Source organism: Diabrotica undecimpunctata, chromosome 1 (genome assembly GCF_040954645.1).
Source record: "Diabrotica undecimpunctata isolate CICGRU chromosome 1, icDiaUnde3, whole genome shotgun sequence".
Taxonomy (NCBI): domain Eukaryota; kingdom Metazoa; phylum Arthropoda; class Insecta; order Coleoptera; family Chrysomelidae; genus Diabrotica; species Diabrotica undecimpunctata.
The window spans coordinates 123,243,846-123,259,722 of record NC_092803.1 but is presented as its reverse complement, the minus strand read 5'-3'; the positions used below and the strand labels follow the sequence as shown (position 1 = coordinate 123,259,722).

At 31.0% G+C, this 15,877-nt stretch overlaps 1 protein-coding gene across 1 annotated transcript; it reads right to left on the bottom strand.

Moving 5' to 3' along the window:
• Positions 1 to 218: 218 nt before the first annotated feature.
• LOC140431467 (uncharacterized) lies at positions 219 to 15,271 on the bottom strand. The gene is made up of 3 exons (XM_072519390.1): positions 14,834 to 15,271; positions 9,086 to 9,701; positions 219 to 979 (listed from the first exon to the last, which is right to left on the bottom strand). The coding sequence occupies exons 1-3, from the start codon at positions 15,171 to 15,173 to the stop codon at positions 364 to 366; spliced, it is 1,572 nt and encodes a 523-aa protein (XP_072375491.1). The 5' UTR covers positions 15,174 to 15,271; the 3' UTR covers positions 219 to 363.
• Positions 15,272 to 15,877: the final 606 nt, after the last annotated feature.

Genomic DNA, 15,877 nt, shown 5'->3' with positions numbered 1-15,877 from the left:
GTAGTTTATTGTTTGCCAATCTTTTGCAGATTTATCCAAATTTTTAAGTTTACACAAATAAACTATTTACAAAAATCTAACTGGTCTGGATCAGACAGCTGTAAAACGATTTGTTTATAACGGACTCATTCTTAAACCACAGTATTAATCAAACAAGAAATTATATGATGTTTATCTCTTTAGAATATGGCTAAGTATATGTGCAATAAAATACGCACTTTATGAAACAATTTTAATTATAAGTGTCAAGCAATACATTGCGGCCTAAAATATTTTTTTAATTTAAAATAAAAGTATTTCAACATTTGTAATAAAAAAACATACACTTCTTTAATAAACATGTAGAACAATCCTATATATATATTATGAAGTATTTGATTTTATTCTATATGGACTTTTGATCATTTCATCCAAAGTACTTTGTCTTTTTGAGATGCCATTACTTCGAGAACTCCTCATACAGCGACCCTCGTCAAGTGCTTCTTGAAGCCTTTTCGCATATTCCAAATCGGACTTTTCCTGTTCTCTTTTTAGCCTTTCAGCCAGTGATTGTTCGTCTATTAACATACCATTTCGTTTCTGTGGAAACAAATTCCTTTTCTGTAGATTCGATTTTTTGTTTTTTTCTTTTTCAAAACCACAAAACGGGGGACTTTCGACATTGTTAGGCGAATCTTGAATATTAAATAGCTTCTTTCGCGCAGAAGGAAACAAATTCAGTTGCACTTTGGGAGTAACAGTTTTTGTGTGTGTTGAGTTTCGAACTTTCGAGACTGATTCTTCCAATTTGGGTTTCTTTCCTGAAGTGCTCGCATCCACATCATCGTGAGATATTGTGCGTTTTAGTATCGGTGATTTATTTTGTAATGGCGTCGATGAAGTTTCAGTTGAACTAGGGGTATTTGGCAACTGTACTGAAAATCTAGCGAAAGCAGATTCCAAACTATTTGAATTAAAATTGATGGCACCACTTGGCGAGCTAAAAAGAATAATAATCAATTACCTATTAAAAAATCTATATAAATCAAAATTCTAAAAATTATATTAGAAACTAATACAGCGGCAATTGACAAAAGATGGATGAAAAGGAATAATAAATAGAAAAATGGAGGAAAGTAGACAAAAAACGGAGATAATAAACATACAATCAAACAGATTGGGATCATATACAAGGTTAATCCGAAAAAAGAGTAATTCATTTTAACTGCAGTTTACTGCTTAAGTGCAGAAAGTAAAGTGAACTGTTTAAGTGAAGGTGAAATAGTAGTACGTATTGAAGGTTCATGTATGAAAGCTGTTTAAGTGAAGGTGAAATAGTAGTACGTATTGAAGGTTCATGTATGAAAGCCTTCGAATTTTTAAGACCCCCTTGTTCGTACCAGTGGTTAACTGAAACAGAGAAAACCTGGACAGTACAGAACATTGGAAAGTATTAAAGACAAAAGCACTAAGCACAGCAACAAACACTAAGGACAGAATGGCACAATGAAGAATGTAAGTGAGCCATATACAAAAGAAATTAAGCAAACAAGAAACTTATGGGCCGTTGAGAATGAAAGTAGCATAAGTCATCAAATTTCAAAAAATGAGTTAAGTCCATTTTTTAAATACCCTGACACAGTATTATTCCGAATTAGTGGTTTTAGTTATTAGTACATGAATTTGCCACTACTAGGAGGAACACTAAATTCTGTTCTCTAAAAAAATTTGATTTATTGGAAAATTAAGGTGAACTAAGTAAAACAACAGTTATGTAAACCTCAGGTGAGTGTAGTTTTGATCATTAATGACTGAAAAACTAAATATCATTTTATTCAGTGAAAAAAAAAGGGAATAAGTTTCAAGTGTTATTAGTGAATTCAAAGACTTTTAATTAGTTATTATTATTGGAAATTGTGTGAGTGCTTTAACAACTACAGTGGTGTTAAAAAGTCCTGCATCGTCTAAGCGCCTTATAGTTTTTGAGGTTTGACACCAGTTTTTTGTAAGTATATTTTCGCTAATTCATTTTAAGTTTGTAGTTATAATTAGCATTATCGGTATTTACTAATGTTTTTTAATTACAAGCTCAAAATTCTACAGAAAAGATTAAAATAATCTGATTGAAGGGATTTCCTATAATCCGAGAAAATTATGAGGTGATTATCAAGTCTTTAAAGTACTATTAAATTGAATCTTAATAACAAATTTGCCACATATTTTGACTATATAAACACTAGTTACCCTAACACATTTATTCGCTCTTTGATTTTTGATAAAAAGGTCAAAATGTCATCCCAGACCAAACAAACTAAATTATCGGACGAAAAGCGCTTTGAAATTATTTTTCACCATAAAAACGACAAATCTAGTCGCGAAATAGCATCCGCAGTAAACTGTAATCATTCTACTTCATTCTAATTAGAGTCATTAAGAAGTATGCTGAACAAGGAAAAATCGACGACAGACCGCGTAGTGGCCCACCAAAGAAAACTTCTGTTCGGGATGACGCTGCGTTCAGAAGATCAAGTCTGGCAGACAGAAGCCTTAATTCTACCCAATTGACGAAGCTGTGGTCTGAATCTACAGGTGTAAGCATGTGCACTTCCATTGTGAGAAAAAGGACTGCTTAGTTTTGGACTTAGAGGATGTAAGGCACGGAAGAAACCACTGCTTTCAGAAAAGCAAAGATTGCACCGTTTAAAATGGACCAAGGAACATCGAATCTGGACAGCAGAGCAGTGGCAGAGTGTACTGTTCAGTGATGAATCCACTTTCAATATTAATAATCATGCTGGAAATGCCTACGTCAGAAGATTTCCTGGTGAAGAATTTTCTCCAAAATGTGTTCTTCCCACAATTAAACATCCAACCTCCGTTATGATATGGAGTTGCATGTCCGCTCGAGGAGTTGGTCGCCTACACGTTGTCTCTGGGATGATGAATGCTACCAAATACATTGAGGTACTACAGAATAAGATGCTGCGTAGTGGAAAAGACCTGTTTGGCGAAGAAAAATTTATTTTTCAGGATGATAATGCTCCTTGCCATAGAGCAAAATTGGTTAAAGCTTGGATGGAAAGTAATGAAATTGATAGGACGGACTGGCCAGCGCAATCCCCGGACCTCAATCCCATCGAGAATTTGTGGCAAAGGATATCAAACATCATTTCCAAAAGCAAACCCACAAATAAAACGAAATTAATCGAATCTCTAATCTACGCTTGGTATCACTGTATTTCCATGGAAGAACTGCAAAAATTAATAAACCCCATGCCCAAAAGATTTGAACTAGTTATTAAAAACAATTAAATATTAAAATTAGTTTAAATTACTTCAATGTGATGTACATTATCGTCTTGATGTAAACAGCCTAATTTTTGTAATATTGAATAAAAAATTTTCCGAACTACATTTTTTATTAATCCAAATTTTTGCTGTTTCCATTTTATAATATTGTGTTTAAGTGCTTGTTTGATGTAGATAGTAAATGGTTAAAACATATTTAAGGTAAATGCCTTAAACTTTTATTTTCATTTATTTGGTAAAGTGATGCATGACTTTTTAACACCACTGTATCTTACTAAAAGTTGAGGTTATATCAGTGACCAATGGATTTAATAATGTTTATTTTGAGAGTTTATTATAACAGTGCAAATGAATATTCAAATTCCCCTTAATTCGTTGACGATGTAGACAGAGATCCTGACCAATCCAGGTCTAGACCTAATCATACTTTCTCAATCCTTCTGCAGTAAGCAGGCTCGAAACGTATTCTTCTAGTTCAGAAGACGAAGATGGAAATCTGCATTCATTTTTTGATGACGAACCAACCGAAATCGACGTTCTAACAAGTATAAAAGTAGGAAAAGACTTCGAAATCCTTCCCAACATAAGCAAACTTCACCTAAGCAATCCCAAAATTCTGGACAGCAATATGTGTCAAAGAAGGGAAAAATAGTCGAAGGTAAAATATTTTCAACATACTCATTGTTTCTGCAAAATGAAATGTAATGACAAAAGCGTACTAGAAGGGAGGAAGTCTTTGTTTCAATTGTTTTGGAAAATGAGAGATTTCAAGAGATAAAATATGTGACTCGCTACATAAAAATGCAGTAAAGAAAAAAAACCAAGAACGGACGGAACACTTCAGAGACCTTCTTCGAATAAATATTATTTGAAACCAAACAATGAATTATCCGTTATGGTTTGTAAGAAACCATACGTTCTTGATACATTCAATGTGTCTGAGGGAAGAGTTTCTCGCGCTTTAAAAAAAAAACAGAAGAAAACAGAAGACGGTAGGTCTCCAGGAGACGACTTGAGAGGATTAAAAGGCTGTCATACGCGTAAAATATCAGAAGATGATATAAACTATTTTATGTATATTATTATAAATCCATTAATTAAAATATCTAACCCTGATATAAGCCAGGAAGATAAGAGAATACTTGAAAAGGATCATGAGCTTCACCTAAGGAAGGTTGAATTAGCTAGAGACTGCATGAAATATGATGAAAAAATTGCCAAAAACAATCAAGAAAGTTTACAGTATGGATTTACAAAAATGCTTTACCCTTCCAATATTAACATTTTCAGATGCCTACTACAAACCAAACTTCTACTGTTACAATTTTAGAGTACTTGATTTTTGAGAAAAATTCTGGATTATTTTTATTTGTAGAATGAAACCACAACCGGAAGACAGGCTTACCAAACATTTCTTCATGTCTAATAAAGGGCCATTCTTATTTGCCAAACGACGCTGATTTTGGTAATGTAGAATCAGCAGTAAAAGAAAAGGTCACTTATTTTCCAGAAAACTGGCATGACATTATGGCAAAGTGTCGAAATAAAAAGAATTTCATTGTAAATAAAATGACAGATGAAGATTTTTTTCAACTAATAATTTAGAGAGAAAATTGAGCAATAGGAAGAAAAAAACTGAAAACAATTCTGTGAACTGGTTGAAAATTCAATGGATCAGAGTACAAAAAGATAATCCTTACGAAATAATGTACAAAGAAATGTTGCAGAATATGGTGGCGTTCAATGACCTAAACATAAAGCCGACTGGAAGAAAAGGAAGACCCGTAGATTTAAAGAATGTGCCTTACGAAAAACTATCCATCAGTGACCCGTTGGGAGTTAAAAAAACAAGACATGATCGATCTGCTACCGTTTATTCCTCCACTGCATTACACGTTTTTCTTGAATCTAAACACCGCATTTGATGTTGAAGATAGTATTGGAACTTTGCCATAACATGAAGAGGGAATCGATGTACCTAATAATGAAGGAGAGAGGAAGGTAATGAAGAACTACGTGACGTAAGCCAGTAACAGAAAACTTTTAGACACCCAAAAATTAAGCATTGTATTCTACGTAACAGATTGAATTTATCTTGCACATGTTTAGAGTGAAAGTGGCTTAAGTCAATATAACCCAATTTTTGGTAATGTATATGAAAAATGTAGAATTCACATTTCTAGATTAGATTGACCTTTTAAAGTAAAGTAAAGTAGACATTTTTCAATTATTTGTATTGCAGTATCGTTTGATTTGATTTTTTTTTAATGATTTTAACAAACTATTATATACCTCAGACATGCCTTAAATTGTCTTATATGCCACTTTCATTTTCACCGGCTCATATGGAAAAGAGAAAGGGAAAGATAAAGGAAATTTAATGCAACTTTTAAAGTAACGATCTAAGAGAATGATATAAATACCTTCGAAATTTAAGAGGATAGAAACCTCGAACAAATTTATGTTGGATAACCCCCTGAATAGTGTCAGGGGTAGAATAACTGCTAGTAACAGAAGAAAATGCCCAATCTTTTGTGAGTGGCGAAGAAATGGAATATAAGTAAATCCACGTTACACCGTTATATGAAAAAGCAACATAATTTGGTTACTAGTGCTAATGATATCATAGTTTCGCAACCAAACTACTGTTTTCATAAAGTATTTAGTGTAGCAAAAGAGAAATTTGGGACTTACTAAAATCTTAACTAGAAAATTGGCATTTAATTACGCCACAGTCTTGGGTAAAAAAATACCAGACTCGTGGCAAGACCAGCAAATTGCAGACTGAGAATATTTAGTTCAATATAGAAGGAGATGGCCGGCATTATCTTTAAAAAAACCGGAGGCAACAAGTTTAGCTAGTGCCATTAGTTTTAATAAAAACAATGTTGAGCAATTTTTTAATAATTACACTGATGTTATGAAGACGTATCAATTTGGCCCTGAACGTATACATAACTTGGATGAAACTTCAAATTTTACAGTACAGAAAGCATTTACTATATTAGTGCCTAAGGCCATTAAACAAATTAAGAGTTTAACCTCCGCAGAAAGAGGAATTAATGTTACAATGATAGCTTACATAAATGCAAACTATCCCACCATCATTTGCATTTCCTCGTGTGTACTATAAAGACCACATAACAAATAGAGGTCCACCCAGATACATTGGGGCAGCAAATCCAAAAAATTATTCCAAACCTACCCAGAAAAAGTCAATACTGATTATAATGGATAAACATGATACGCATATTTCAATAGACATAAAAACCAAAAATTCCGGTGTAGTTTTATTAACAATTCATCCGCATATATTGCATAAAATGCAGCCCTTGGACCGAGGGGTTTTTGGTCCATATACAACTTTTTACCACAAAACTGCAGAAGACTGGATGTTAAGTAATCCTGATAAACCAATGCGTATTCATAACATTGCAGGAATTGCAGGAATAGCTTATCTACAAGCATTCACACCAAAAAAAAGTTTTGAGGTTACAGGTTTGTGGCCACTTAACACCAATATTTTTACAGAAGAATATCTCCAATTGTATGTCACAGATCGACCGGAGACAACAATGGCTGGTAAATCTACTTCATCTAGTGCTCCTGGTGACCCAACTTCCAATTCTTTGACTTTAATCCCAGCTGAACATTTATCTACCCGTCTATTTCCGTTGCTAGTCCACTTGTTTTCAAGCTACCCAACGTAACGTGCACTACAGAATGAATATATGTCACCTGTAAACGATCTGCCTCTCAATATATCTGTAGAGTCTATAACTCCGTCTAAGTGCCAGCTAGAAAAGATTTACAAGGCAGAGGAATGCGAAAAACTAAAATTTTAACCAGTACACCAGAGAAACTTGCTATTATGTCGGAGCTGCTAAACAGAAAGGAAAAATCAAGAGAAAAAGAACCTAAGGAAAAAGTAAAAAAGAAGCTGATTAAACTTCCAGTTCTTTATCTGATGGTGAAGATGACGATCAAATATCCTTCTGTGACACAGATGTTTCATATGAGGCGCCATCTATCAGTTACATTAAAGTATGTATAAAATTATAATTTATCCATCCAATTGTAAATTTTTGTCCAAAAATGGATTCTGATAATATGGTTGAAGAGCATGATTGTCCTGAGTTTAAATCAGAAATAGATCTTCATATAGTAGTAGGAGACTTTATTATGGTTAAACTCTGCTCTAAAAAGTTAGTTGAACATTACGCAGCTAAAGTGCTTGAAACAATTGATAATAATACTACATAGTTATATTGTAAAATTTTATGAGAAAACGCAATACAAATTTCATTTCATAGAGGGAAAAGAAGAACCATATGCAATTGATTTTCAAGGTATAGTGCTTAAATTGTCACTGCCTCAAAACGTGGGAGAATCAAAAAAGTTTGTCTCTCATATTAAATTCAACATATCTTTTGACAATTACAATATGTTTTAATATACTTATTAAAGAAGAATATTTTATTATTATTGTTATTAATATTAGTAATAAAAAATATATAACACATATTTGTAATTAATTGTTTATATGTCCAAAGGTACCTACAAACCAGTCCAAAGGTAGACTTAGGTGCTGTCCCTTTGGACAATATGACAGTATTTTAAGAAATGCATGTTGATTTTAAAATGGTGCAACTTATAGATTATATAAAATTCAAAATGATTAAAAACAGTCTGATAAATAGTTTGCACAAAAAGATTTTTTTCTCATAATTTGTCTAATACAAAAATACAAAAGTAATATTTTGTGAAATGTCCAGAGGTACACATTCTTACCCAAACGAACATTTGTCACTTTTAATTTTTCTTTTACAAAACTTCTGATTTTTGTGATAAAACAGATGTCCCGACCTTAAATTACTGCAAAATATCAGAATATTTTCCGTTTATATCTGAAAACTAATTTTATTTCAACACTTTGTGACAATAATATGTTCGATTTTCGACCTTTTGACGATCAGTTTATTTGTAATTTCATGTTATTTAATGTATCATTTTTTTTGTTGTCATTATTTTGTCTAGCCTTTTCCATATTTCCAATTTTAGATATTGTCTTTTTTTGTGAGTGTTTTTTGTAAAACTATTTTTAAAATGTCCTTATTTTTTAGCTGTATGTTACAGTAGATAGAATAATTTGACTGAGTTTTAAAATTATTTGAACATCTATCCAATCATACAAAATACTGTTTCACAAAAGCTGCTAAGTGGTCTCACTTTCTTTTCTTTTTTGTCATTCTAATTTTTTCTACTTTGTTTTATAATTAAGTCTCAATATAGAGTGGCTTTTAACTTTTTAATGCCCAAAAGAGTAAAAAACATTATATGTATTTAAGCAAAGAGTAATGATAGAAGAAAGACTAGCTAAGAAAGTATTTGATTAATCACATCTATAAATACTATATCTATTATGCACTTATATATCTATAGGAGGTTTCATTCTTAGTTGGCAGTTTAGAGTATTAGCAACCCTGTATTGACAAGCTGGCTCTTTTGTTTGATAACACACCAGGGCTATATTATAGACTTGCCACTGTATCACAAGTTTTTCCATATATTTATATAAATTTATTTTAGCTTTTATGTGATATTTTAAGTAATTTTATGTTTCAAACTATACCCCTAAGTGTACTAAGTAATTTTAGCTGATTTGTTACTAAGTGAATCTGTACTCAGAAGAACATTTAAAATACATAATCATCTGTTTGCTATACTGCCAACTCAATGTAAAAAATAGCTATAGAAATTTATATCTAAATTATCGATAAAAGAAATATTAACTTACAGTACTTTAGCTTCTGTATCCATATTAAGTTTCTTAGGCGTGATTTTCAGAGGTGGTTTTTTGTGAGATGGAGGGTTGAGCTTATATTCTATTGGTTTAAAATATCTCAATTCAGATTCTATGCAGTCACTAGCATCACTAAGCATATCTAAGTCAACCAGTTTTTGAATTTGCTGAATTTTCTTTTGGATTTTCGGTGAAAAATTTTTAGCATTTTTAGAAGTTGATTCGTTTTGATTTCCTAAACACAAAATTCTAGCAGTGTATTCTTTGTTAAAGAAATTATTAGAAGTATTTTGATTTGGTTCAGTGTCTTTCTTTACAAAACTGTCCATAGGACCCAATTTTTTAGAGGCAACTTTAGATTTTGAGGTAGAAGCTTGTTGAGATGCTAAATTTTCAGCTAATTTTTTAGCGATTTCTTCATCAAATTTTAATTTTTCTTCCATTACAGCCTTCTGATAATCTTCTTCTTCCTTGAGTTTCCTTATTAATTCTTCACTAGCTTTTAGGTCAGCTTCCCGTTGCTTCCTTAATTCATCATCTTCTTTCTGTTTTTGTATTTCATATTCTTTCCTTATTTCTCCAGGGTAAGCAACTATTACGTCACGATGTTCTACAAAAATATATGAAATTGTAAAAATAATGTTTTCTACAGTTTTTATATGTAAAGCATAAGAAATATATTCCATAAAACTATAAAAAACAAACAAGGATAAACATTAGACCTTACACTCTTATTTCTACATACGAAAGTAATTTTTAACTACATAAAGTGTTTAGGTTATTTAGGTATTTTTATAAATCAGCCCTTGTAGAGCGAAATCATGTTCTCATAATAGAACTACCTGACGCTTGATATACATATAAAATTGAAAAAGGAATATATATATATATATATATATATATATATATATATATATATATATACTTATAAATAGGACAAAAACAACAATAGGAAAAACAACAATATAAAAAAAAACAAGTTTTATGTGAAATTGTATTAAACAAATAATTATTCTATAACATTTAGAGATATGCCAAAGAATAAGTTAAATAGACTGTGGAAAGCGATCATTTTCAGACATCAAACAGAACAGCATGGCATTATTATGAAAACTTGGGAGCAGTTACCTAGACAACGCCAAAAGAAAGTCATACAGCCAGATGTTGTAGTTTCACATATCAGTCCATGTCAAAAAAGAACCCAGCTTCTTAAAAAGTGAAGCAACAGAACCCATCCAATATCGCCCCTTCTTTAATGTCAGTGTTAATGAAATATGAGCATATTTTTATATGCCCAAAATGAAATAACAATCAAGGCAATGAAGGAAAACCATGTTAATTCTTTAAAGAAAACCAAGACCACTCAATCCACTAGGTGATAGTCACTGGTTTTTGAGATATGAAAGATATTATTCATATTGATACAGCAATAATTCAGTGTAAAGTAAGTCAAGCATACATTTCACCAAGTCTGTAGCAATGTATGTTGTTGTTGCTGTTGAAGTTTATGGCTATGTTGAAAAATACAATCTGCTAGATATCTTCTGTAAATAGCAAATTTGCCTCTGATAATTATACCACCCCACCAACAGATTTATCCAATGCTGTATTGATTCTTCCTTTTTTTTTGTACTGTTAACATTTTTTTAAAGTCATATCAATATAAACCCTATTTACTGACATGTCCTGCCTAAACATCTCCCCCTAGATCTTCTTTGGTCTTTCTCACCTGGTCCTACCAGGAACCTGTAGATCACTAATTCGTCATATTATATTGGGTGATTAAATTCTCAACATTGAATATGACCAAACCATCTTATTGCCATCATTTTAGCAATAATTGGTGCCACTCCTAGACTTTCCCTTATACCCATTCATCCTATGGCTCTACAGCCCAATTCGAGCTCTGTCCTCCCCCATCAAACCTCTCCATCTATTATAGTCTGTAGCACATCCAAAAAATAAACAGGATACTTTTCTTACGAGCCTCATAAACTGCTCGAAAGTTATTCGAAGACGATTCAAAAATGAAAATCCCAAAAGGCGTAACAATACTTTTCATTATTTTATCCAAATAAATTCTACAAGAGTTGAGGTATGTAGGCAAGCTTTTTAAATCTTGTATACTATAAAAAATAAAGCAATTTTTTGACTGACCTCTCTTACTGCTGAAGGAAAATTACCAGTGGATCACCATGGTATTCATTTAAATCGTAGCAACAATTTAGATAACAATGTAGTTCTTGCGATCGATCATCACATTCGATCATTTCCGTTAAAAGAATCACATTGCAGCACCAGATTAATTCAATATTTTGATGGTAACCTCAATGTGAAGATAATGCATGAACTCTTTTGCAAAAAGTATCCCGAACATGCCAACATTGTTAAATACGATTTTGTTAGAAAATAATATAATGATAACCATGGCTACAGATTTGGAAGACCACAGGTTGACGTTTGTTCAACTTGTAAAGAACTTGAGGCTAAAATAACAAGTCAAACGCTGAATGAAAATGCCAAGCGTGTAGCAGTTGCAGAAAAATGGTACATCTGAGACGAGCTAAAAAGTTTTACCTAAAGCAGCAAGAAGTATTGAGATTATGTCAAGAAAAGTAAAATGTCGAAGCTATTGTTTTCGACTACATGCAAAACTCCAAAATATCAGTACAGGAAATGTTCTATCTCAGAAAACTATGGCTTTACATGTTTTGTGTTCACAATTTGAAAACAAATTGTACAGATTTTTATACATACAATGAAGGAGAAGCTAAAAGAGTACCTGATGATGTATGTGGCCCCTAATTTGGAAGACAATCCAGAATATGGATCCTGCTATAAACGAACTTCACATGTTTAGTGGCGCTTGAGGAGTACAAATAGAAACAAAACCCTGATACGGTTCATGCTCATGTTGGTTCCAACTGGACGGTTTTGATAAAGTTTATCAGTACTTTCCTGTGCATGGACATTTGTTTTTGCAGTGCGATCGAAATTTTGGAACAGCAAAAAGACTTATCAGGAGAAAAGATAGGATTTACCACCAGAGGAATACAATCTAATGATCTCTACTGCCAAAACCAGAGGATTTTCGGTAACAACAATCACCTCATATTCGACTTTAAAAATACCTGGAAAAATTATTACAAAAAACCTTGTAATTCAATGGACAAAACATCTACATTTATAATATCCAAATATAGATATTTAGAGTATTCTTCTTCACATAAAGGCTACATAATTAAAAAAAAATTAATGGGTGGTTAGAAGATAGCTTACTCTCACTAAATGTTGAGAAAACTAAGATTATCACTTTCTCGATGTCTACTCGTTCATTGCCAGATTTTCAAAACATTAAATTACATAAAGTGGGCTGTAAATTAGATAATAACGATAGTTGTAATAAAGTAGTTGAAAGGACACCATTTTTAAAGTACTTGGGAATATACATTGATGAAACTTTTCATTGGAAAGAACATATAAATTATGTAACTAATAAAGTTAGAAAGCTTATTTTTAAATTCTACGAACTAAGAAACATACTAAATTTTAAAGTACTTAAGCAGGTATATTATGCGTTTATAGAATCAGTAATTGGTTATGGCATAGTAGTTTGGGGAAATGCGGGTACAACAATTCTTTCAAAACTCAGAATAGCACAAAAATGGGTCATAAAAATTATGCTGTTCAAAAATAGAAGGTATGCAACTAACTTATTATATAGAGAAAGTGAAATATTAAATATTGATCAACTGTATAATAAGTGTGTAATTAGATTTATGTTAAAAAATACATATTATAAAGTAAACATAGAACACAGTATAAATACAAGAAATGTAACCCTAAATAACGTAAAAGTGAGCAGTCCTAAACATACACTATGTCAGAACCATATATTATATACTGTAGGACCAAAATTATTTAATAAGTTACCACAGAATATTAGGGCAAAACCTTACCATAAAGTAAAAAAAGAAATCTTTAAATGGATTAGAGAAAACATAAAATAGGGAATTATTTAAAACAAAAAATTACTTTTAGTTTAATTTTATTAGAAAAATTGTATGTTTAATTTATATTGTTTTTATTATTTTTTGTTAATTCACCTCATTAGTTAATTGTAAATGATATGGAAAATGACACACTCACAATATCCTAGATATCATTGTGTGTCAAAACGGTTAGCAGTAGGATTTAGTGTTAAGGAGGTGTAAAAGAAACTAAATTATTGTTAATTTTTACTACTATTTTATTACTGAAATGTGATTTATTGTCTAGTATTTGTATTTAGACTGTACTATTGCTAATAAACAAAAATAAATAAATATAATAGTTTCAGAACAAATAGATGGTTTTCTGAAACAGAGATTTCTACTAGAAAAAAATGGGGTGATCCCTTCATTGCTTACTACCAGAGCATACACTGCCAACTACTGCATCAGATAATATCATTGAGGAAGAAGGGTAGTTTATGGAAATGATTTTTTTTGTATTTGTTTGTGTTTTATAAATTACTTTAAATAAAATAAGCTTTTTCATAGAATTTTATGTCTATATTCATGTAAAAAAAATGTAAGTTGTATGAAAGGAATAAATCCAAGATTTTCTTTATCGTTTTTCTAGATAATGAAAATCACTGGATGGTTTTTCTCCAATCCAAATTAACTTATATAAACTGTACTTTATAGTAGATGTCATTATTAAACCAGAAATAATTAAATGGAATGACGAAACAGTTTTTATTGATTTCCCGAAAATCTAATTTTTTGATTCATTCCCTTCTTCTAACTTGTGGTTCAATTGTTCTCCTTATATTTCAAAATTTTAATTATATTGGTCAAATTGAAAGACAATTCTCTTCTATACAGTGAGTGCTAAGAAGCTGTGGCACAAGGGTAAATTTTATGGTTACATAAAAACTATAAATTATGTATTCTATATTTTTTTCTTGAAATTTTCAACATTTTATATATTTAATGCCATCCATTTTTATTGGATTATTTTGAGAATAATAACAGGTGGTCATGGTTGTTGTCAACAGTGATCATTAGACAGAAGTTTTAATATTGAAAATCACCAGAAATTTATAGGGAATGACCAAATTGTTATGATTAATTAGACAGATCATTAACATAGGTTCAACTATATTAGAGATATAATAAAACCACATAGATTTAAAAAATAAAGTTTTTGACAATAAGCTATTAAGTAAACCATCTGGGACTCTTGTTCAGTAGGAGTAGGATATCAAAAAATATATCAAAAATAGTTGACAATAATTCTACACTATGTCATATGCTTGAAATGCTTGAACAAAATACATCAACATCAAAGTGTCCAATAACTATTGTTTATGTTTCTCTTGCTTGATTTTGATTTCTCATAAGAAATATACTTCAAAATAATTTTATCTATGTAATAAGAGAAAGATGAATGTTACTTTTTTTCTTAAGTAAGCTTCACATAAGGCAATCATTTGAGTGATTAGTGTCCTTGAGGATAAGTGATTATATACACTTTTAAAAATAACAGACAAAATAAACAAAGAGATCAAATTACAGATCTCCATATCATATATCTATTAGTTTATGTACTTAATATGAAGCAAATGAACTTTTATAAAAACAGCATATTTGTAAAGAACTTTCCCCAAAAAGAATTACAAATGATTTTGTCATAAAACTATTTGTGATTATTGCTATATGTGTGCCACTCTCTTCATAATAACAAAACTACCCATACCTTCTTCCAGGTTTTCATCAACTCCATTTGACTTGTTTTTAACATGTTGCGGAAATTTGTCTTTAATAGCTTTCCATAAATCCTCATTTATAAGCTTATTCTCCTTTTTAACTTTCCTCAGCCAAGATCCTATCCTCAATCTACACAAAGGGCATACTAAGTTAGCATTTTCCATGGTATTCTCAAAACAAAATAAACAGAAAACATGATTACAAGGAAGAGTTACTGGTTCCACTAAAATACTTCTACATATCGGACAAAGAACATCATTTAGTATTAATGTGTTGTAGTTTTTCGTTTTTGTTAATTTAGAATTTCTTGTACTCCGTTTAGAAGTCATATTTACATTTCTTGCTTGTGTTGTTACTATTATTTTTCTGTTAAAAACGATTACATTAGATCACCATTTAAGTCAAGTTCGTTCTTCTTCATTTTCTGTCATTTTAGTCTTAGACATATGTCATTAGGAATCAACGATATAGGCAACCAATATATCAGCCATAGGACATTATATTCTATTAAAAAATGTTTTATTTCATAATTAATTACATATTAATAACATATTTCTGTCATTTTCTATACGTAATTTATTTAATTCTGCATTTCCATTTAATTTCGTTTACATTACTAATATTCATTTCATTCAGTTTTATTTTAACCCAACCGATCAGCAATTTCTCCACTCCACAGACCGCTCGTCTTCAATTAATTTTATATAAATACTAGCTGACCCAGCGAATTCGTACCGCATTAGAATTAAATAAAGGGTCTTAAAAAATTACCAGAAAAAAAATACTCAAATATATTATGTAGGTACGAAAAATGTTGAATTAATTTAACGCTTTCTGATAAACAATATTTTTATTTTTTTTGCATTGCATAAATATACAATGATTATGGCTTTCCGACGCGCAAATAATTATTGTCTATGCCCGAAACATGGAAATTTCAAATTAATTCCGCAAACTTCCAACGGTTGGCTTTTTGATTTATTTATTGTCATTGCAAAAGCCAAGTGCACAGGAAATTGTAAACGTTTAAAAT

Coding starts and splice junctions, on each gene's coding strand:
- LOC140431467 (XM_072519390.1), bottom strand. CDS start 15,173: ATGACTTCTAAACGGAGTACAAGAAATTCTAAATTAACAAAAACGAAA. Junction 9,702..14,833: donor TGATGAAAACCTGGAAGAAG/GTATGGGTAGTT, acceptor ATATTTTTGTAG/AACATCGTGACGTAATAGTT. Junction 980..9,085: donor GATACAGAAGCTAAAGTACT/GTAAGTTAATAT, acceptor TATTCTTTTTAG/CTCGCCAAGTGGTGCCATCA.